The sequence below is a fragment of the Oncorhynchus mykiss genome, chromosome 6 (genome assembly GCF_057628025.1).
Source record: "Oncorhynchus mykiss isolate SJ-2025 chromosome 6, ASM5762802v1, whole genome shotgun sequence".
NCBI classification, from domain to species: Eukaryota; Metazoa; Chordata; class Actinopteri; order Salmoniformes; family Salmonidae; genus Oncorhynchus; species Oncorhynchus mykiss.
In genome coordinates this window covers 47,047,965-47,071,612 of record NC_143027.1, presented here as the reverse complement: position 1 = coordinate 47,071,612, position 23,648 = coordinate 47,047,965, and the positions used below count along the sequence as shown (strand labels likewise).

General features: G+C 43.9%; 1 protein-coding gene across 2 annotated transcripts in view; it reads right to left on the bottom strand.

Moving 5' to 3' along the window:
- The window catches only part of rasgrf2b (Ras protein-specific guanine nucleotide-releasing factor 2b), a 227,797-nt gene that overhangs the window by 72,340 nt on the left and 131,809 nt on the right, over positions 1-23,648 (bottom strand). For both annotated transcript variants that reach the window (XM_036980258.2, XM_036980260.2), the window contains exons 5-11: positions 15,962-16,098; positions 15,379-15,495; positions 15,202-15,281; positions 2,286-2,479; positions 874-983; positions 627-745; positions 17-177 (exon numbers count right to left, since the gene is read on the bottom strand). In XM_036980258.2, coding sequence (XP_036836153.2) covers positions 17-177; positions 627-745; positions 874-983; positions 2,286-2,479; positions 15,202-15,281; positions 15,379-15,495; positions 15,962-16,098 — 918 coding nt within the window. The remainder of the gene's footprint in view (positions 1-16; positions 178-626; positions 746-873; positions 984-2,285; positions 2,480-15,201; positions 15,282-15,378; positions 15,496-15,961; positions 16,099-23,648) is intronic.

Below are 23,648 nucleotides of genomic sequence, written 5' to 3'. Positions count from 1 at the left end.
CGTGTGTGTGGCTCACCTTGAGCAGGTGCAGCTTGCCTCCTGAGCTGCGTGTGCAGATCAGAAAGTGTTTTGTAAACAGGAAGCACTGTCTCTCTCCTTCCTTCTTCAGAGACAGAGAGCCCAGACGCACCTTACTAAGCTTACCCCTCTCCACCGACGGCAGCTGAATCAGAGAACCTGGCGGGGGAGGGCAATGGGGGAGAGAGGGAGGAGGGAGTAAGAGGTGGTGTTGAGAGACAGGAAGAGTGGGGAGAGGTGAGTGTGAGAAATTTTTAAAAAAAGCCTTGTCCAAGCCAGAACTGCCCATCTCCTGTTTCTGTAGCGTGAGGCAGCTTGATGTACAAAAACAGACCCTGGACAGAACGCTAGTTTATCGCAGGGCCTTACCCCCAATCAATCTCCTTAATGCCAAGCAGAGAGGTATCAAGTCCCATTTTTAGACTCTTTGGTATGACTCGACCAGGGATTGAACCCCCAACCTTCCAATCACGGGGAGGACAGTCTAACCACAAGGCCACTGAGATGGATATGAGAAATACTGTTACATAAACAATGGTTTGTGTCATGAATGTGTAAGTGAATTCTGATGTGTGTGGGCATATACCTGTGTGTGTGTGCACACTCACCCTGTCTGACGAAGGTCTGACTGGTGTCCAGTAGTATATCACATCCCTCTACAATCATCCTCTCGATGGCCAGGTTCTTACGGATGTTCTCTGTATCACTCACCTCATCATGCATCACCCTGAGGAAACACACAAACATGATATACTATATCAAATGTCTAAGAGGTGATAATTCATACCTGAATGTGTTGAGGTATTCGTACTCATTGATACACCCACAAATAAACACAAACACACAAACACACACCTTGACAGCTCCTCTAGTTTGGACTTGGCGAACTCCAGGCTCTTGCGCTCTACGTGTTCGTGCGGAGTGTGCGCCAGCAGCTCATGCAGAGTGATGATGTAACGAGGAATCTGAGAAAAACAAATAGAGGAAGAAAGGAAGAGAGAGATAGAGGGTAATTGGTTGAAGGGTGAGGTATTTAATTGAGACTTTATGGTTTGAATGTTTATGAGCAAGGCCACAGATAGGGTTCTACAAGTAGGTATTTGCTAGGTGAGTGTGTATGGTACCTAGAACATGTGGTATGTGAGGATGTATTTGTGTGTTGGAGTGAGTGTGTGCATGCATTGCGTGTGTGCAGGCACGTGTGAATACGTGTGCGTTACCGCTACTCCCCTCAGGGGTCCGATGTCGCCGGTATACTAACCACCGGTCCTGGGATCCATCATTACGCACACCTGGTATCAATCATTACGCGCACCTGCACGTCAGACACACCTGGACTCCATTACCTCACTTATTACCTCCCCTATATCTGGCAACCCCTTAGGTTCTTTCCCCAGTCAGTATTGTTTGTGTTTCATGTCTATACGCTACTCGTGTTTGTGATATTGCTCGATGTTCCGTTCATTAAACTCACCACCTGCACTTGCTTTCCGACTCCCAGCGTATACGTTACAGAACATTTGGTTTGTGGTGGTGTGAGTGCATGCGTGCGTGTGTGTGTGTGTGCGTTGAACAAATCAGAATGGTCACATTTGCGCGATCGATTTTCTATCGCTCATTTGCACATTATGTCAATGATGTCACTGTGTGAGGCTGTAGGTCAATTAACCTTGTCGGAGTGGGCGCCCTGATTCTAGTTTGTGAGCTAGGCAGGCTACTGCCTGGGAAGGTCTACCACTCAGAAGTATGAGATCGGGAGGCAGGGGGGTAGGTTCACCTCAGGTATCTCCACTGGAAGCCCAAGGGAGGGGGAGCGGGGGAATCTATCAAATAGCGCACCTCTAACTTTGTACAGTACTAATGCAATTAGTAAAATTAGTCACACTAGAAAATGCTACCAAAGAAACCACAATTCATTCATAATATGAATATATATAGTTTCACAGACATATTGTTGCATTTCTTTTCTGGTTTGTGCGAAATTGTGAAGAATAATCCAAAACCAGTCTGCACACCAATGTGAATTGGTTTAGTCTTGACTCTTGGTTGACAGTGTTGGGTGATGGGTAATGTATTGATGCGCGAGTGCCAAATCCACACATTTGTTTCTATTTGTCTTTGTTACTACTTTTTCATATTTGAGTCTTTGTATTTATATTGTTTTAAATGTTATGATTATTTATTTGTGTTCCAAATGTCTGAATAAAATATGTTAGTGCAGAATGGGGCTTGGAACCACTACTGATGCGCGTGCATGTGTGTGTTACCTGGAACATGGGGTATGTGAGGAAGGTCTCCAGCATCCTGCCCTCACAGGCAGCATTAGCCTCATACTGCTTCAGAAGCTTATCAAAGTCTCGGTTCTGCTTGCAGTTGGCCAGCACTTGCAGGCTGTACTGGTGGTTCCTCACAAACTCCTGGTAGATGTTCAGCATAGGCAGCAGGATGTCAAACAGGTCCGCTAGACACACACACACACACACAAATGTATAAATATATTCTACAGTACACGACAGGCTGGTTTCCCAGACACAGATTAAGCCTAGTCCTGAACTAAAAAGCTCTTTCAATGGAGAATCTCCATTGAATAGAAATACAAGACATAGAACTCAAATATATAACAAATAGGGGCCAGGTAGAGTGAACAATAAAAGAACTAAGCTAAAATGAGATTAGATTAGCATTAGAGCCTGTTCAGTTTGGCCTGTCCCTGGCCATGTCTCAACGCATTTTCCTCTTACACAACCCATTCCTTACAGGCTGGTCTCCTAGGAAATGCTTATCGGTAGGCTGTTGAGGTTTTTAGGAGGAGAAATTATGGGATGTCAAGCCATTGTATGTGTGTGTGTGCGAGAGAGAAAGTGATGAGACGTTGTTTCAATAAGATGAGTGTGTGTGTGTCTGTGTGCCTGAGATAGGCAGCAGTAAGACATCAAGGCCAATTCAGCACTGAGGAACTGACCTTGATGTCAGTGCAAGACTGGGGTGTTTGTCTTGCATTGTCTGTGAGTGTGTGTGTTTTGACCAAAATCCTCTTCATAACAAAGCTCTTAGTTTCTAGAAATGCAAGACCAAAAATAGTTTGTGTAGTCCTGTGAAACCGGCCCTATGACCCCAATTAAGTCACTTCCTGCAATTAGACAGACAGACAGGCAGACACAGACAGGCAGACACAGACAGGCAGACACATTTTATTTTATTTTATTTCACCTTTATTTAACCAGGTAGGCAAGTTGAGGACAAGTTCTCATTTACAATTGCGACCTGGCCAAGATAAAGCAAAGCAGTTCGACACATACAACGACACAGAGTTACACAAGGAGTAAAACAAACATACAGTCAATAATACAGTATAAACAAGTCTATATACGATGTGAGCAAATGAGGTGAGATAAGGGATGTAAAGGCAAAAAAAGGCCATGGTGGAAAAGTAAATACAATATAGCAAGTAAAACACTGGAATGGTAGATTTGCAGTGGAAGAATGTGCAAAGTAGAAATAAAAATAATGGGGTGCAAAGGAGCAAAATAAATAAAATAAATACAGTAGGGAAAGAGGTAGTTGTTTGGGCTAAATTATAGGTGGGCTATGTACAGGTGCAGTAATCTGTGAGCTGCTCTGACAGTTGGTGCTTAAAGCTAGTGAGGGAGATAAGTGTTTCCAGTTTCAGAGATTTTTGTAGTTCGTTCCAGTCATTGGCAGCAGAGAACTGGAAGGAGAGGCGGCCAAAGAAAGAATTGGTTTAGGGGGTGACCAGAAAGATATACCTGCTGGAGCGCATGCTACAGGTGGGTGATGCTATGGTGACCAGTGAGCTGAGATAAGGGGGGACTTTACCTAGCAGGGTCTTGTAGATGACATGGAGCCAGTGGGTTTGGCGACGAGTATGAAGGGAGGGCCAGCCAACGAGAGTGTACAGGGGGGTAGTATATGGGGCTTTGGTGACAAAACGGATTGAACTGTGATAGACTGCATCCAATTTGTTGAGTAGGGTATTGGAGGCTATTTTGTAAATGACATCACCAAAGTCGAGAATTGGTAGGATGGTCAGTTTTACAAGGGTATGTTTGGCAGCATGAGTGAAGGATGCTTTGTTGCGAAATAGGAAGCCAATTCTAGATTTAACTTTGGATTGGAGATGCTTGATGTGGGTCTGGAAGGAGAGTTTACAGTCTAACCAGACACCTAGGTATTTGTAGTTGTCCACGTATTCTAAGTCAGAGCCGTCCAGAGTAGTGATGTTGGACGGGCGGGCAGGTGCAGGCAGCGATCGGTTGAAGAGCATGCATTTAGTTTTACTTGTATTTAAGAGCAATTGGAGGCCACGGAAGGAGAGTTGTATGGCATTGAAGCTTGCCTGGAGGGTTGTTAACACAGTGTCCAAAGAAGGGCCAGAAGTATACAAAATGGTGTCGTCTGCGTAGAGGTGGATCAGAGACTCACCAGCAGCAAGAGCGACATCATTGATGTATACAGAGAAGAGAGTCGGTCCAAGAATTTAATCCTGTGGCACCCCCATAGAGACTGCCAGAGGTCCGGACAGCAGACCCTCCGCAGGAAGGTCCACATGTAGGAAGTTGGGCAGACAGACAGACATTTTATACCAATATCCTCTTCAGAATTCATAACAGGGGGGCGCTAGAGAGTGTGCTATGGAATATATGTGTTTTGTTGAGCTCTGCTCAATTTTGAAACAAATTCATATTTAACATTTATTTAACTAGGCAAGTCAGTTAAGAACAAATTCTTACTTACAATGATGGCCTACCCCGGCCAAACCCTAACCCTAACCAGGACGACGTTGGGGCAATTGTTGGGGCAATTGTGCGCCGCCCTATGGGACTCCCAATCACAGCCGGTTGTGATACAGCCTGGAATCGAACTCCCAATCACAGGGTCTGTAGTGTCTGTCTGTCTGTCTAATTACAGGAAGTGACTTAATTGGGGGTCATAGGGGCGGTTTCGCAGGACTAAAAGGGTTTAATATTACCAAATTGAACATATTTGTGACCGGGGGACCCGGCCTATGAAATCTGAAGTCAATCTACACAAACTATTTTTGGTCTTGCAGTTCTAGAAACTAAGAGCTTTGTTATGAAGAGGACTCACTGAGATGTAGTGCCTTAGACCACTGCGCCACTCGGGAACCCGAGTGGAAACAGATTAGGTATTTTCTTAACATACCCACTGTATACATTGACATCCCCATTTGCCTGAATCATGCTTTCCACCCTGTATTGGATGATTTGGTGTTTTCACAGTGGGGGGAGATGGGGCTCACAACAATCAATAACTTGTACATTGATGGTCATTTAGCTTAATTTCAACAGTTACAGGGTAAGTTTAACATGCCAGCAACACAGTTTCTTAAGGACACATCCCACAGTATGGCATTAAGCCAAATAATCCTACATTAGATAGCCTTATCCTTGTCAAACCTCATTCAAAAGGGTTGGTCACTAGACTATGATAGACTATGACCACAAAGAGGTATCCGCATACACTACTAAAACGCCTTGGGAGCAGGAACTTGGTTCATAAATCTCAGATGAGGACTGAGTAGGAGCTCTCAGGAATATAAATCACAGTTCAGTGAATGCCAGACACAACCTTGTTCAGTTTAAGGTGATACACAGGTTGCATTACTCAAAAGTGAAACTGCATAAAATATTCCCAGACAGCTCACCACTGTGTGAGACATTCAAGCAGGAGGAAGGGACTTTGACCCACTTATTTTGGACATATCCTAAGTTACATGTTTACTGGGCTCTCATTTTTGATTACTTATCTAAAGCCATTGATAGAGTTATAGCCCCAGACCCATTGATCGCTTTGATACAGTTTGATACAGTTGATGGGAATAACCAGGAAGGGAAAGCTGTCTCTCTTTGTACTCTATTAGCCAAAAGGCTCATATTGCAATTTTGGAAATTGGAGACTGTACCTACCTTTGAAATGTGGTTACGGGATTTAGGGAATGTAATGCACATGGAAAAGTTTCTATACAATACCTCCAATAGAAGTCCAATGTTTTACAAAATATGGCAGCCGATACTGGATAAATGTTCTATTCCCCCTTCACTGTACTTCACTCAATATGTACTTTTGGTTTAACTACACTGCGTGTAATGACTATAAGCTGTCTTCTTATAATATGTACCACCTAATAGGATTTTTTTATTTATTTTATAATAATGTGTGAGTTAAGTTTTGTTTTGCCCTCTAAATTTGCCACCTCATTCAACAGTACAATGAATGTCAATGTTTGTGTCTCTGTATTTTTTCTATTGGAAAATAATAAACATATTACAAAAAATAAAGATTCATAACAAGGCTCTCTTTAGTTTCTAGAACTGCAAGAGGTCAAAAATGCTTTTGGGTCGATTGACTTGAAATGTAACACACTTTCTGTTTCCAAAGGAAACTGAACCTCAACACAAGGCATCCCTTGTGGTCATGATTAGTTGTTTGCAAGGACGGTTAGCTAGCTCAATAGCAGTCAAAGGGGGCGTCATACATAGTTACGTGAGGGCTGTAGGTATTACTTTTCTATGGAAAAAAAGCCTGGTTCTCTGTAGGAATAGTTAATTTCACATGGTCAGATGTAGGCTTGCATTCATCGGGAGGGTCTGTTGAACGATCCCATGCGTGAGTTTTGCTAATGTCACTCAAAAGCACACTAGGTCAGCCTACCTTTCTGCCATGTGGTGGGGGGAGGGGCAGATTCATGAATTGTCTAGAGTTGAGGCCTTAACCCTAAGTTCATGTCCACTCCCAGCTCAATGCCAAACCTAGCCTCAGCCCCAGGGTAGCTGTTTAGGCCCCTTGCTTTTTCAATCTTTACTAATGACATGCCACTGGCTTTGAGTAAGGCCAGTGTGTCTATGTATGCAGATGACTCAACACTATACACTTCAGCTACTACAGCGACAGAAATGACTGAAACACTTAACAAAGAGCTGCATTTAGTTTCGGAAAGGAATAAGTTAGTCCTAAACATTTCCAAACTTCAAAGCATTGTATTTGGGACAAATTATTCACTAAACCCTAAACTTCAACTAAATATTGTATCTTGTAAACTGTCATGGTCAAAACATATTGATACAACAGTAGCTAAAATGGGGAGAAGTCTGTCCATGATAAAGCGCTGCTCTGCCTTCTCAACAACTCTATCAACAAGGCAGGTCCTGTGATCAGGTGCCACAAAGAGGGACTTAGGAAAATTGCAGTTGGCTCAGAACAGGGCGGCATGACTGGCCCTTAAAAGTGTACGGAGAGCTAACATTAATGACATGCATGTCAATCTCTCACGGCTCAAAGTGGAAGAGAGATTGGCTTCATCATTATTTGTTTTTGTAAGAGGTGTATCGAGCTGTCTGTTTAAAATACTAACACACAGATCGGACACCCATGCATACCCCACAAGACATGCCACCAGAGGTCTCTTAACAGTACCCAAGTCCAGAACAGACTATGGGAGGCGCACAGTCCTACATAGAGCCATGACTACATGGAACTCTATTCTACATCAGGTAACTGATGTTCCACATCAGGTAACTGATGCAAGCAGTAGAATCAGATTTAAAAATCAGGTAAAAATACACCTTATGGAACAGCGGGGACTGTGAAGCAACACAAACATAGGCACAGACACATGCATATACACACACACGATAACATACGCACTATACACACACGTACACATGGATTTTGCGTTGTAAATATGTGGTAGTGGAGTGTGGGCCTGAGGGCACACACTTAGTGTGTTGTGAATTCTGTAATGAATGTATTGTAATGTTTGTCAAATTGTATAACTGCCTTAATTTTGACGGACCCCAGGAAGAGTATAATGGGGATCTATAATAAAAACAAATACAAACATATGAATCACTACAAAACTTATTCTATGACCGCTTATACACTATATTAGGCCCTGCCTTTGGAACTTTGGTTTTCCTAGACATGGCTGCTATATTGTGATCACTACATCCTGTGGATTTGGATACTGCTTTAAAGCAAAAGTATGCAGCATTAATAAAGGTGTGATCAATACATGTTGATGATTTCATTCATTCCTGTGCTGTTTGTAAATACCCTGGTAGGTTGACTGAAAGAAATTCCACAAATTAACTTTTAACTAGGCACACCTTTAAATTGAAATGCATTCCAGGTGACTTACCTCATTAAGTTAGTTGAGAGAATGACAGGAGTGTGCAAAGCTGTCATCAAGGCAAAGAGTGGCTACTTTGAAGAATCTCAAATATAGAATATATTTTGATTTGTTTAATACTTTTTTGGTTACTACATATTTAATATGTGTACTTTCATAGTTTTGTACATCTTCACTATTATTCTACAATGCAGAAAATAGTATAAAGTAAATAAAAACACTGTCATGAGTAGGTGTGTCCAAATGTGTATTTTGACAATGAGTCTCCATTGGTCCGCTAGTTTTGGAGTGACGGTTCGTCTTAACCCAATCATTGAACATGATAGATAGGCTCTTTTTCTATTTCCTACTTAAGTAGACGGTCTGACGTCACCACTACGCACCAAATCATCCCACCTGTGCCCTCATGTCCTGAACATGGCGAACCAGTTACCAACACCTAAGTAGTTAGATGGTTTGTCATTAAATGTAATATCTATAACATTGAATGACAAACCATCTAACTACTTAGGTAAACATATGAATTACCTGTTGCACAACGTTCAGCGCAGGTGTTGGCAACTGGTTCACCATGTTCAGGACATGAAGGCACAGGGGGGAGACTTGGCTTGTAGTGGTGACATCAGACATCTACTTTTTATTTTCATTTTTTTATTTCACCTTTATTTAACCATGTAGGCTAGTTGAGAACAAGTTCTCATTTACAACTACGACCTGGCCAAGATAAAACAAAGCAGTGTGACAAAAAACAACACAGAGTTACACACAGGATAAACAAAAGTACAGTCAATAACACAATAGAAAAATATATATACAGTGTGTGCAAATGGAGTAAGGAGGTAAGGCAATAAATATGCCATAGTAGTGAAGTAATTACAATTTAGCAAATTAACACTGAAGTGATAGATGTGCAGATGAAGATGTGCAAGTAGAATACTGGTGTGCAAAAGAGAAAAAAGTCAATAAAAACTCTAAAAACAATATGGGGATGAGGTAGGTAGTTGGGTGGGCTATTTACAGATGGGCTATGTACAGCTGCAGCGATCAGTAAGCTGCTCAGATAGCGGATGCTTGAAGTTAGTGAGGGAGATATAAGTCTCCAACTTCAGTGATTGTTGCAATTCGTTCCAGTCATTGGCAACAGAGAACTGGAAGGAAAGGCGGCCAAAGTGGGTGTTGGCTTTCGGGATGACCAGTGAGATATATTTGCTGGAGCGCGTGCTGCAAGTGGGTGTTGTTATGGTGATCAGTGAGCTGAGATAAGGCGGTGCTTTACCTAGCAGAGACTTATAGATGACCTGGAGCCAGTGGGTCTGGCGACGAATATGAAGCGAGGGCCAGCCAATGAGAGCATACAGGTCACAGTGGTCGTGACAAAACGGATGGCACTGTGATAGACTGCATCCAGTTTGCTGAGTAGAGTGTTGGAGGCTATTTTGTAAATGACATCGCCAAAGTCGAGGAACGGTAGGATAGTCAGTTTTACGAAGGTATGTTTGGCAGAGTGAGTGAAGGAGGCTTTGTTGCGAAATAGGAAGCCGATTCTACATTACATTTTGGATTGGAGATGCTTAATATGAGTCTGGAAGGAGAGTTTACAGTCTAGCCAGACACCTATTTATTTGTAGTTGTCTACATATTCTAAGTCTGAACCGGACAGATTATTGATGCTGGTCGGGCAGGCGGGTGCAGGCAGCGATCGGTTGAAGAGCATGCATTTAGTTTTACTAGCTTTTAACAGCAGTTGGAGGCCACGGAAGGAGTGTTGTATGGCATTGAAGCTCGTTTTAGAGGTTTGTTAACACAGTGTCCAAAGAAGGGCCAGATGTATACAGAACGGTGTTGTCTGCGTAGTGCTGGATCAAGGAATCACCCGCAGAAAGAGCGACATCATTGATATATACAGAGAAAAGAGTCGGCCCGAGAATTGAACCCTGTCATACCCCATAGAGACTGCCAGAGGTCCGGACAACAGGCCCTCCGATTTGACACACTGAACTCTCTGAGAAGTAGAATTAGTACTTAAGTAGGCAATAGAAAAAAAAAGCCTGTCTATCATGTTCATTGATTGGGTTAAGACGAACCGTTAACCGTTAAGACGAACCGACTCCAAAACTAGCGGACCAATGGAGACTCATCAATGGAGACTCCCTCCTCCCTCTAAACCCCGTTCATCACGGAAAAATTATTCCAAAACTCGCAATCGAAAAGACTGGCAGGGAAAGCAAAGAAACATAGAAAGAAAAGATACGAGTAGCGTAACCAAAAGGCAGTACATGCAGGCATGAGTGTGGGCAAAATGTATTCAATAGGATTTGTGGCTGGGAAAGTTTAACCGAAAATTGTTTTTGCATTCTTTTCAAAAAACATTTTTTATAATTTGTCAGAGTTTGGCTCTCGCCTTTAGTTTTGGGGTTTTGCTTTTGATGTCTTATTTTTGTTTACAATTCTATACATTTTACTTTCAATTGTTTGGTTTTTGATTTCAACATTTATTTCACCCATCCTTGAAAATATGTGTACATTCTCAACTTTATTTTTCATGTTCACGATGTATTTTATTTTGAATTCGATACATATGGCGTGAAATTGACCCCATACTACGGGACCAAAACAGCAGAGAAGCTTAGCTTCGCTCTTCAATGCTCCTGGTTGTTGAGGAAACTCCTGCAACAATCATTACGCACACATGCGTCTCATCATCAGTCACACCTGGACTTCATTACTCCCTTTATTACATAGCCTTTATATAGCACTCTTTTGTTGTCAGTCATCAGGTAGTATTTTTTATGTTATTATTAAACTCACTAACTGCACCTGCTTCCTGACTCCCTGCATCTACAATACAGAACGCTACCTCAACAAATGGATGCAGCAGTTAACCAAGACCTCTCCCAGATGGTCAGCGAACAGGGACACCTACTTCTTCAACACCATGACCAGCTGGCTCATTTGGGCATGGCTATGTATGAGGTCCTCCATGTTCTTCAACGAGTCACCATTACTCAAGGGGTGTCATCTCCAAACAACGGAAGATTCTCTACCACAAGTGGACCCAGCGAGCCAGTACCCCTGCCTATCCAGTACTCCATCCTGGTCAGCGATACCTGATTGTCCCTTCAGGACAAATATGACGGGACTCCATTGAAATGCCGTGGCTTCCTACTCCAGTGCTCCCTCTATTTCGCTCATCAGATGGGAGCTGCCACCACCACCTAGGACTGAGCCACGGCCGTCTGGGAGAGAGGAGAGGAAGAGCTGGGTTCAGGGGGGTCTTCGACCAGAGAGGGGGGTGAGTGCCTACTCCAACTACGGCAGGATGTCCAGACCATGGTGGAGTACGCGCTCACCATTCAGACAGTGGCAGCATCCAGCAGATGGAATGAGCTGGTGCTCCGCAGCCTATTCAGAAGAGGACTGCGCGAAGAGGTCCAGATGTAGTTGGCGTGCCGAGACGACAACATATCCTTGGATGCCCTCATCGCGATGGCCACCTGTCTGGATAACCTTCTTCGGGAGCACCATGCATGCCCCCATCGCCTCTCTCCCTCCTCCGTTAATCTTTCTGAGTCAGAGCCTGAACCCATGGAGCTGGGGGCCACACGTTTCTCCGCAGCTGAGCGACGCCATCCTAGACAGCTGGGGCTCTGTCCTTATTATGAACAGGATGGGCACCAGATTCAACGGTGTCCGATTCGTTCTAAACGGGGGTCCACAGGAGCAGAGAGACAACCACATGATCAACCCTAGTACGATTTCACTGGTTCATGTCCGTTCATGTTTTGTTTCTAGAGCTCTAGTGGACTCCGGTGCCGTGGGGAATTTTATCGACCAGGCCCTCGCTTCCTCCCTTAACATTACCTCATACCCACCTCATACCCACTCATAATCACCGACTGGGCACCCGAATGCCGAAAGACCTGCTTACCTTTTCCCTGTGGTTCCACATTGCTTGAGAGCCCTGCAGTTGCCCTTCAGCCCAACATCCTGGAGGTATACCAAGATCTTCGGGACGTTTTTTCCAAGACCCGCGCCACCTGCCTCCCTCCTCATCGCTCCTGGGACTGTGCCATCGACCTGCTTACAGGCTCTGCATCTATCTTCTGTCAGTGGCCGAAACCAAGGCTATGGAGGAGTACATCCAGGAGGCCCTCCAGCAGGGTTTCATTTGCACATCCACCTCCCCTGCGTCAGCAGGCTTCTTCTTCATGGCCAAGAAGGACGGAGGATTGCGCCCATGCATCGATTACAGAAATTTGAATTCCATCACCACGAAGTACCGCTACCCTCTGCCCTTGGTGCCGGCCACGATTGAACAGCTCCGCGGGGCCCGTTTTGTCACCAAGTTGGATCTGCGGAGTACCTACAATTTGATCCGCATCCGGGAGGGGGATGAATGGAAGATGGCCTTCAGAACGATGTCCGGTCACTACGAGTACTTGGTGGTGCCTTTTGGATTAGCTAATGCTCGGTCAGTGTTCCAGGCATTCGTCAACGAGGTGTTCCGGGACATGCTCGGGCGCCAGGTGGTCATCTATATCGACGACATCCTGGTCTACTCGCCTACCTTGGAGAAGCACATTGCTTACGTCCGAGTAGTCCTGGAATGCCTCCTGGCCAACCACCTGTACGTTAATGCAGAGAAGTGCCAATTCCACCAGGAGGTCTCCTTTCTGGGTTACCATATTGGCCCGCAAGGAGTCATGATGAATGAGAGGAAGGTGGATGCTGTCAGGTCATGGCCAGTCCCAACCACCATAAAAGGGTTACAATGGTTTTTTGGATTTGCTAACTTTTACAGCCAATTCATTAAGAACTTTAGCTTGATCACCTCACCTCAAGGTGAAGCCTTGTTTCACCTCCGCCCCGTTGCTTAAACATCCAGATCCTACGCTGCCCTTCGTGGTGGAAGTGGACACTTCAGAAGTAGGTGTGGGGGCTGTCCTGTCCCAACGTTAAGGTAATCCATATTAGAGGTCGACCGATTAATCGGAATGGCCGATTAATTAGGGCCGATTTCAAGTTTTCATAACAATCGGAAATCTGTATTTTTGGGCCGCCGATTTGCCTTTTTTTTATACCTTTATTTAACTAGGCAAGTCAGAGGTTTAATTAAATAACCTCTTATGGCTGCGATCCCTGTACAGGGATCAACATCAGGGGACATTTCAAAGTGACAACTAAAAATACAACGTCGTAACATTAAACATTCTTGAAAATGCAAGTGTCTTACACCCTTCAAAAGATTAGAATATTGGTAATCAAACTACGTTTTCCAATTTAAAATAGCTATTACAGAGAACAAATACCATGCTTTTGTTTGAGAAGAGCAATCAACAACAGAAACAGTTTCCGCCATGACAGTTTTTACACATTCACATCTGAAGGTAAAATTATGACTTACATTCTGATATCTAGTATGTAATGGTTTTGGGTTGGACCACCATTCTTTGTTTGTAAATGCACGCATAAGGAACTCCATTCTCGCCTTGACTATCAGAGGACTTGCTGTGACGCTTGTTATGCGCAGCAGTATTTGAGAAAGTTGTATTTTCAACGATTTCATTGAAGACATCATGGCGAATAAATCAGGAAAAGCGGAGTCAGTCTAAAGTGAAAGTGAAAAAGTGAAAGTGAGACAGATTTTTTGTTTGAGGAATCTTTGAGTGTTATGGTTCAAACAGGAACTGAGGAGCTATTTCTGCAAGGACAGGACATACTTCTGGACGGGTAAGTGCTAATGCACTTTTATTTCATAAAACGGAAATAAGAGCAAGATATCAGAATGTAAGTTCCGACCATCGGAACCTGGAGTACATACTGAACCCACGCCAAGCCAGGTGGGCCCTTTTCTTCACCAGATTCGATTTCACGCTGACATGTAGCCCAGGTTAAAAAAAACATCAAAGCCGATGCCCTGTCTATGATTCGGGAGAGGTTCCTGTCTTGAGTGCATTCATAATCCTACCCTCTTGAATCATAGCCCACATGCTCTGGGACCTAGATGTGGACAGTTGCCAGGCCCTGGAGAGGGAACCCACAACTGCCACCTGTCGTCCTGAGCGCACCTACGTTCCCACGGGGATAAGGGATTGGCTATTGACCTGGGCACACACAGCTGCCGTTGCTAGACATCCAGATATCACCCACACCATTCAGTCCAGTGCTGGAAAGTCCTGGTGGCCCACCTTGGCGCAGGACGTCATTCGTTATGTCAACTCCTGCTCCATATGTGCCCAATCCAAATCCCCCCGGAACGCTCCAGCAGGGAAACTCCTTCCCGTGCCTCAGATTCCCAGGTCTTATCTGTCCATTGACTTTGTCACTGATCTCCCCTCTTCTAATGGTTTTACCTTCATATTGGTGATAGTGGACAGATTCTCTAAATCATGTAGTTTCATCATGCCTTTCTCGTCTCCTACCGCTCTCCAGGTCGCCGAGGCACTGTTCCAGCAGGCCTTCCGGCACTGTGGCCCGACCGTGGCCCCAAATTCACATCAAGTGTATGGAAGGCTTTCATGGAGAAGCTAAGGGTCACAGTCAGCCTCACTTCCAGGTACCGGCCTCAGTCTAACAGGCAGGTGGAGAGGATGAACCAGGAGCTGGGGAGGTTCCTGAGGTGCCACTGCCAGGACCAGCAGGGGGCTGGGGCCTGATTCCTTCCTTAGACTGAATACGCCCAGAATTCATTGCCACACTCCTCTACCGGGCTGACTTCCTTCCAGTGTGTTCTTAGAAATGTTTTTATAAAACTTAAAAACTAAATAAAAAATAGTAAAGTGGATCTGAAAACTAACTGCAAATAAACTGATTTTAAATAAAAACCTTGAAACTAATAGAAATAAAAACGAACATAAAAACGATAATAAAAACGATAACGATAATGTGTGGGTGTGGTTTGCATGGTCTATGCAACTGTTGTGTGTGTGTGTGTGTGTGCGTGTGGGCGCGAGTGCATGTGTGCGTCTATGTGTGTGTGCATGCATTTTGCAGTGTGTGTAATGCCAACTTACCCAATACCAGTGTAGGCCAGTTCGCTATCCGGGCTTTGAGACCTTGGTGGAATATCTCATGTAGAAACATGATGGTCTCACTGGATATAAAATGAATAAAAAACAGAATATCAAACATGTTTCTGCGTGTGCGTGTGTGTGGGAGTGTGTGTGTGTGTGTGCATGCATGTGTTGTACCTGTTGAGGAACACACTGCTGACATCATCGTGACTGATTGGAGGTTTCTTGGAGCTGGCGGCCATGCGGAGAGGTCTCAGGAAACAGTTAACCAGGATAGACAGCTGGTGGACATACCTAGGGTTAGATCAACAAGGATCAGACTAACAATCTTGGAATAAAAAGGTGCTATCTAGAAGCAAAAAGGGTTATTCGGCTGTACCCATAGGAGAAGCCATTTGAACAACCCCTTTCGGGTCCAGGTAGAAGCCTTTACACAGAGGAGTTCTACCTGGAACCAAATAGGGTTCTACTTTGAACCAAAAAGGGAACTCCTATGGGGACAGCCGCAGAACACTTTTGGAACCCTTTTTTTCTAAGAGTGTAGGATGCAGACCTTGCTCCAGCCCAGCAATAAAACACCTGAATACGCGACTTGTGGTCTAATCACACTATGCGTGAAATCAGGTGTGCTGGTGCTGGATTCGAATAAATAACAACAGTCAATCATTCAATTCATCAATCATTCATTCAATTAATCAATTAACAAATCAGCCACTCAATCAATCAATCAGTCTCTGTGTGAGTGGTTTTAGGTACATACTCTGTCTCGGCCTCCACCATGTTAAAGACGATCTGGTTCCTCTTCCTCATGCTCTCAGCATGGGGAGAACAGATGTAGTCCTGAACTATCAGCTTCCACTTCCTACGGCACAGCCAGCCACGCATAAAGCTTTGCACCTGTACAGGGAGACAGACACACACAGGTTAGAATATTTTTTTGGGGGGGCGGTAAAATTTTATAAAATGTTTCTAACAATATAAACGTATACAGACAAAAGATGGTTTTGAATCACATAAACATCAACGAAGCACACAAACATCAATGACATCACACCTGCCCAGACCCACATGTTCCCACCGCATCCATCTCCAGTGCTTGTAAGACTATGCCATATAACCTCAAATTGCGGTATTCTGTTTTTCTCTGTTGCACACACCTTTTCAATATTTAAATAATAATGCATTTGATTCTTCCACTGTCTCAACGATGGAGGATAATTTGATTTACAGTTTTTAGGTAAACTTTTTTTTATTTAAATGATTGACGAGAAAAGTACGGTTTCTCACCGCAACCCTCATATTTCATGTCTTCAAATATGCAGATAGACGGATTAAAAAGTACATTTACATTGTAATAATTGACAGCCAACTTTCTAACTCTGCCCATAACTTTTGGACTTTATAGCACACCCAGAAGGCATGAATTATAGATTCATAGTTAATTTTATACTTAAGACATGTAGAATTTGTGAATGTTGTCTCTTGTATAATACATTCTATATTTTTGTTTATACTGGATTAAGCATACATTTTTGTTAACTGTAATTTCATTAGTTATGTTGCAACACTCCCTTCATCTTGTGCCAATATCAGTTATTTTTAAGTCTTGGTTCCAATAGTTTTTTTCTAAGAAATTGTCAGTTGGATAGGTTGCAAGATTTTCTATACATTACCTATCATATGAATATCCTGATATTAAACTTTTAAAGTTGCATGTATTTGAAAATGTCTACGTTGGTCAGCCCAAAATGGCTTTTTAATTATGTCATGGAAATAATTGTATTTCCTATTACCATGTCATGTATGCCTTTAGTTTTCCAAATGGGCCTATTCATCTGTGAATTCTGAAAAGCTATCCAGGAATTGTTGCATAGGGGTGTGTTTTTAGGGAGTGATATTGGTTCTTGCAGTCCGTTTCATTTTCTTCCATATTGTTATACTGTCCTAAACTATGAAGTTGTTAATGTTCTTCGCTTTAGTCTTTGGAAATAGACACGTGAAAAGATTTTGGGGATCTGTATGCGCATCTTTCATATGTACCCATTGTTCCTCTTTAGTACATTTAACAATATGTACCCATTGTGCCTCTTTAGTACATTTAACAATATGTCGCAAGTAAAAGCCTTTGGTGGCGAGTTTTTACAATTCCAGGTCTGGAAGGTTAAAACCGCCAATTTAGGGAGATGTAAAACTTTAGTTTTTATTCTATGAGTTGTATTTGCCCATATAAAGCCTGTTATGACCGAGAATTATATTTAAAAGAAAGAATGTCTTTGGTGGAGTATTACGGAAAATAAATATAGAAACTTTGAGAGATTTGAAAATAGTTTTGAATAGCGTTGTTAATCGTTTTGTAAGGGCTGCAAGGTGTTTACCAGGTTTATTTGGTAAAATAGTATGCTTTATTTGAGTTGAACCTGTAGTTGTTGGCTCTCTTCAAAAGATCAGATTCCTGCTTAAATTCAGAAATGTATTTTCTTCTTACCTTAAAGTTTTTTATGGGCCTTTCTAAAATAGCAAATAATTTATATTTTTCTTTCATTTTAATTTCTAACGCAGATTGAACTTTTTCAAAGTATGAGATTATCATTCTCCTAATGTACTCCTTAAAAGCACCCAAATTATGTTGGAGTTCTGCTTTTCTCTGTCCTATATCATGTTGAATTACACCAACATAAAATACACTTAGTGACAGAACATGGACAAAGAACAGAGCACATTTTCAAGAACCGAAATGTATTAAATAGATAATCTAAAAAATAAAGACCTTTACCTTAACAAATGTCTACATTTATTTATTTTATTTTATTTTTATTTCACCTTTATTTAACCAGGTAGACTAGTTGAGAACAAGTTCTCGTTTGCAACTGCGACCTGGCCAAGATAAACCAAATCAGTTCGACACATACAACAACAGAGTTACACATGGAATAAACAAACATACAATCAATAATACAGGATGACAATCTATATACAGCATGTGCAAATGAGGTAGGATAAGAGAGGTAAGGCAATAAATAGGCCATGGTGGCGAAGGAATTACAATATAGCAATTAAACACTGGAAGGGTAAAATGTGCAGAAGATGAATGTGCAAGTAGAGATACTGGGGTGCAAAGGAGCAAGCTAAAAAAATAAATACTGTATGGGATGAGGTAGATTGGATGGGCTATTTACAGATGAGCTATGTACAGGTGCAGTGATCTGTGAGCTGCTCTGACAGCTGGTGTTTAAAGCTAGTGAGGGAGGTAAGAGTCTCCAGCTTCAGAGATTTTTGCAGTTCGCTCCAGTCATTGGCAGCAGAGAACTGGAAGGAGAGGAGGCAAATGGAATAATTGGTTTTGGGGGTGACCAGTGAGATATACCTGCTGGAGCGCGTGCTACGGGTGGGTGCTGCTATGGTAACCAGTGAGCTGAGATAAGGTGGGGATTTACCTAGCAGAGACGTGTAGATGACATGGAGCCAGTGGGTTTGGCGACAAATATGAAGCGAGGGCCAGCCAACGAGAGCATGCAGGTCGCAGTGGTGGGTGGTATATGGGGCTTTGGTGATAAAACGGATGGCACTGTGATAGACTGCATCCAATTTGCTGAGTAGAGTGTTGGAGGCTATTTTGTAAATGACATCGCCGAAGTCGAGGATCGGTAGGATGGTCAGTTTTACGAGAGTATGTTTGGCAGCATGAGTGAAGGATGCTTTGTTTGCGAAATAGAAAGCAGATTCTAGATTTAACTTTGGATTGGACATGTTTAATGTGAGTCTGGAAGGAGAGTTTACAGTCTAACCAGACACCTAGGTATTTGTAGTTGTCCACATATTCTAAGTCAGAACCGTCCAGAGTAGTGATGCTGGACGGGCGGGCAGGTGCGGGTAGTGATCGGTTGAAGAGCATGCATTTAGTTTTACTTGCAATTAAGAGCAGTTGGAGGCCACGGAAGGAGAGATGGCATTGAAGCTCATCTGGAGGGTAGTTAACACAGTGTCCAAAGAAGGGCGAGAGGTATACAGAATGATGTTGTCTGCGAAGAGGTGGATCAAAGAATCACCAGCAGCGAGAGCGACATCATTGATGTATACAGAGAAGAGAATCGGCCCGAGAATTTAACCCTGTGGCACACCCATAGAGACTGCCAGAGGTCCGGACAACAGGGCCTCCGATTTGACATACTGAACTCTATCAGAGAAGTACTTGGTGAACCAGGCGAGGCAATCAATTGAGAAACCAAGGCTGTTGAGTTGAAAGCCAGGTCGATGAATACAGCTGCACAGTGTTGTCTCTTATCGATGGTGGTTATGATATCGTTAAGGACCTTGAGCGTGGCTGAGGTGCACTCATGACCATCTCAGAAACCAGATTGCATAGCTGAGAAGGTGCGGTGAGATTCAAAATGGTTGGTAATCTGTTTTTTTTTTTTTTATAATAATATTTTTTATTTTATTATTTTAAACAAACTTACAAACAGAAATTAAACAAAAAAGCTCAGTTTAAACCAAAAGGTTAGGTTCCACACATGGAACGTACAGTGTAGTTCTGAAATACATACATGCCCGTCATTCTACGAGAATCCTTGCAGCATAATAGCTGATACCTCAGGTTCTAAGTAATTTAGATAAGGTTCCCATACTTTGTAGAATTGGTCTGTTTTAGAATGCAATGTACATGTCAGATATTCCAGAGGCACCCATTCAAATAGTATCTTATGCCAATCTTTAATAGAAGGAACCTTATCACCAAGATGGCGTAGCAGTAGGACGTATTGTCGTGTTGTGTCCCTTGTATATATCGTTTGTTTTCGTTTTTTTTTTCTTCACATATCTTTAAAACTTTTTGCTGAACCTCAACTTCTTCTAAATACTCTCCTGCAACCCGCCTCACCCAACGTAGCTATTTTTCCTAAAGTATTTATATTTACTTCGGACCTTGGAACCCCTCAACTGAAGCTAGCCAACGAACTACCGGCTTCAGCAAAACATTGCTAGCGGTCTTCAGCTAACCGGTCATCAGCTAACCTTTAGCTCGGAAAGCTCTCGCCAGTTCGAACAACGCGACTCTAACCAGAGCATAACGGACCTATTTATTATTTTATTTTATTTTTCATCCCCGGATTCCCATCGCAAACGGAACATTTTGAGCTCCTGGGCTACAATATCCAGACCCACGACCGGTCCATCGATGTCACTCCATGAAGAGGAATAAACAGATACCCCCATCGCGACGTCCCCAAAGGCTAACTCTCTAGCCCTTGCTATCTCCTTGCTTGCAAATTCGGCCTGCTAACTGCTAGCTTGTTTAGCCCGGTCCGCTAACTGCTACCGTGTTTAGCACCGTCTACTAACTGTTAGCTTGTTAGCACAGGCCTGCTAACCGTCTGAATCGCCGCGTCCCAAACACTCACTGAACCCATATTTACTTTCTATCCCTTTTCGATTTTTAATTTGCTTATACCTTCCGGTAACCTGCCTCACCCAATGTGATACGGAACCGCTATTATCTTTACATTTTTAGAACACACTCAAGAACCTCCAGAAGCTAACCAGCTAACTGGCTACAAGCTATTTGGTCATTGTTAGTTTTCTAACCTGGATAACACTCGCCAGTCCAGCTTCCCTGCCCCATCCACCGCTGCCCCTTGGACACTGATCACTTGGCTACATAGCTGATGCATGCTGGACTGTCCATTAATCACGGTAATTCATTCTGCTTGTTTATGTTTTATCTGTCGGCCCCAGCCGCACTTAGGCTCTGTGTGTAGTTAACCCGACCCTCTCTGCCTAATCAATCGCCATTCTACCTGCTGTTGTTGTGCTAGCTGATTAGCTGTTGTCTCACCTACTGTTTTAGCTAGCTCTCCCAATTCAACACCTGTGATTACTGTATGCCTCGCTGTATGTCTTTCTCAAATGTCAATATGCCTTGTATACTGTTGTGCAGGTTAGTTATCATTGTTTTAGTTTACAATGTCCCACCCCCCACACATGCGGTGACCTCACCCATTACAACCAGCATGTCCAGAGATACAACCTCTCTCATCATCACCCAGTGCCTGGGCTTACCTCCGCTGTACCCGCACCCCACCATACCCCTGTTTGCGCATTATGCCCTGAATATATTCTACCATGCCCAGAAACCTGCTCCTCTTATTCTCTGTCCCCAACGCCCTAGGCGACCAGTTTTGATAGCCTTCAGCCGCACCCTCATACTACTCCTTCTCTGTTCCGCGGGTGATGTGGAGGTAAACCCAGGCCCTGCATGTCCCCAGGCACCCTCATTTGTTGACTTCTGTGATCGAAAAAGCCTTGGTTTCATGCATGTCAACATCAGAAGCCTCCTCCCTAAGTTTGTCTTACTCACTGCTCTAGCACACTCTGCTAACCCTGATGTCCTTGCCGTGTCTGAATCCTGGCTCAGGAAGGCCACCAAAAATTCTGAGATTTCCATACCCAACTATAACATCTTCCGTCAAGATAGAACTGCCAAAGGAGGAGGAGTTGCAGTCTACTGCAGAGATAGCCTGCAAAGTAATGTCATACTTTCCAGGTCCATACCCAAACAGTTCGAACTACTAATTTTGAAAATTACTCTCTCCAGAAATAAGTCTCTCACTGTTGCCGCCTGCTACCGACCCCCCTCAGCTCCCAGCTGTGCCCTGGACACCATTTGTGAATTGATCGCCCCCCATCTAGCTTCAGAGTTTGTTCTGTTAGGTGACCTAAACTGGGATATGCTTAACACCCCGGCAGTCCTACAATCTAAGCTAGATGCCCTCAATCTCACTCAAATCATCAAGGAACCCACCAGGTACAACCCTAACTCTGTAAACAAGGGCACCCTCATTGACGTCATCCTGACCAACTGGCCCTCCAAATACACCTCCGCTGTCTTCAACCAGGATCTCAGCGATCACTGCCTCATTGCCTGTATCCGCTATGGAGCCGCAGTCAAACGACCACCCCTCATCACTGTCAAACGCTCCCTAAAACACTTCTGTGAGCAGGCCTTTCTAATCGACCTGGCCCGGGTATCCTGGAAGGACATTGACCTCATCCCGTCAGTTGAGGATGCCTGGTCTTTCTTTAAAAGTAACTTCCTCACCATTTTAGATAAGCATGCTCCGTTCAAAAAATGCAGAACTAAGAACAGATATAGCCCCTGGTTCACTCCAGACCTGACTGCCCTCGACCAGCACAAAAACATCCTGTGGCGGACTGCACTAACATCGAACAGTCCCCGCGATATGCAACTGTTCAGGGAAGTCAGGAACCAATACACACAGTCAGTCAGGAAAGCTAAAGCCAACTTCTTCAGGCAGAAGTTTGCATCCTGTAGCTCCAACTCCAAAAAGTTCTGGGACACTGTGAAGTCCATGGAGAACAAGAGCACCTCCTCCCAGCTGCCCACTGCACTGAGGCTAGGTAACACGGTCACCACCGATAAATCCATGATTATCGAAAACTTCAACAAGCATTTCTCAACGGCTGGCCATGCCTTCCGCCTGGCTACTCCAACCTCGTCCAACAGCTCCCCCCCCCCCCGCAGCTACTCGCCCAAGCCTCTCCAGGTTCTCCTTTACCCAAATCCAGATAGCAGATGTTCTGAAAGAGCTGCAAAACCTGGACCCGTACAAATCAGCTGGGCTTGACAATCTGGACCCTCTATTCCTGAAACTATCCGCCGCCATTGTCGCAACCCCTATTACCAGCCTGTTCAACCTCTCTTTCATATCGTCTGAGATCCCCAAGGATTGGAAAGCTGCCGCAGTCATCCCCCTCTTCAAAGGGGGCGACACCCTGGACCCAAACTGTTACAGACCAATATCCATCCTGCCCTGCCTATCTAAGGTCTTCGAAAGCCAAGTCAACAAACAGATCACTGACCATCTTGAATCCCACCGTACCTTCTCCGCTGTGCAATCTGGTTTCCGAGCCGGTCACGGGTGTACCTCAGCCACGCTCAAGGTACTAAACGATATCATAACCGCCATCGATAAAAGACAGTACTGTGCAGCCGTCTTCATAGACCTTGCCAAGGCTTTCGACTCTGTCAATCACCGTATTCTTATCGGCAGACTCAGTAGCCTCGGTTTTTCGGATGACTGCCTTGCCTGGTTCACCAATTACTTTGCAGACAGAGTTCAGTGTGTCAAATCGGAGGGCATGCTGTCCGGTCCTCTGGCAGTCTCTATGGGGGTGCCACAGGGTTCAATTCTCGGGCCGACTCTTTTCTCTGTATATATCAATGATGTTTCTCATGCTGCGGGCGATTCCCTGATCCACCTCTACGCAGACGACACCATTCTATATACTTCCGGCCCGTCCTTGGACACTGTGCTATCTAACCTCCAAACGAGCTTCAATGCCATACAGCACTCCTTCCGTGGCCTCCAACTGCTCTTAAACGCTAGTAAAACCAAATGCATGCTTTTCAACCGTTCGCTGCCTGCACCCGC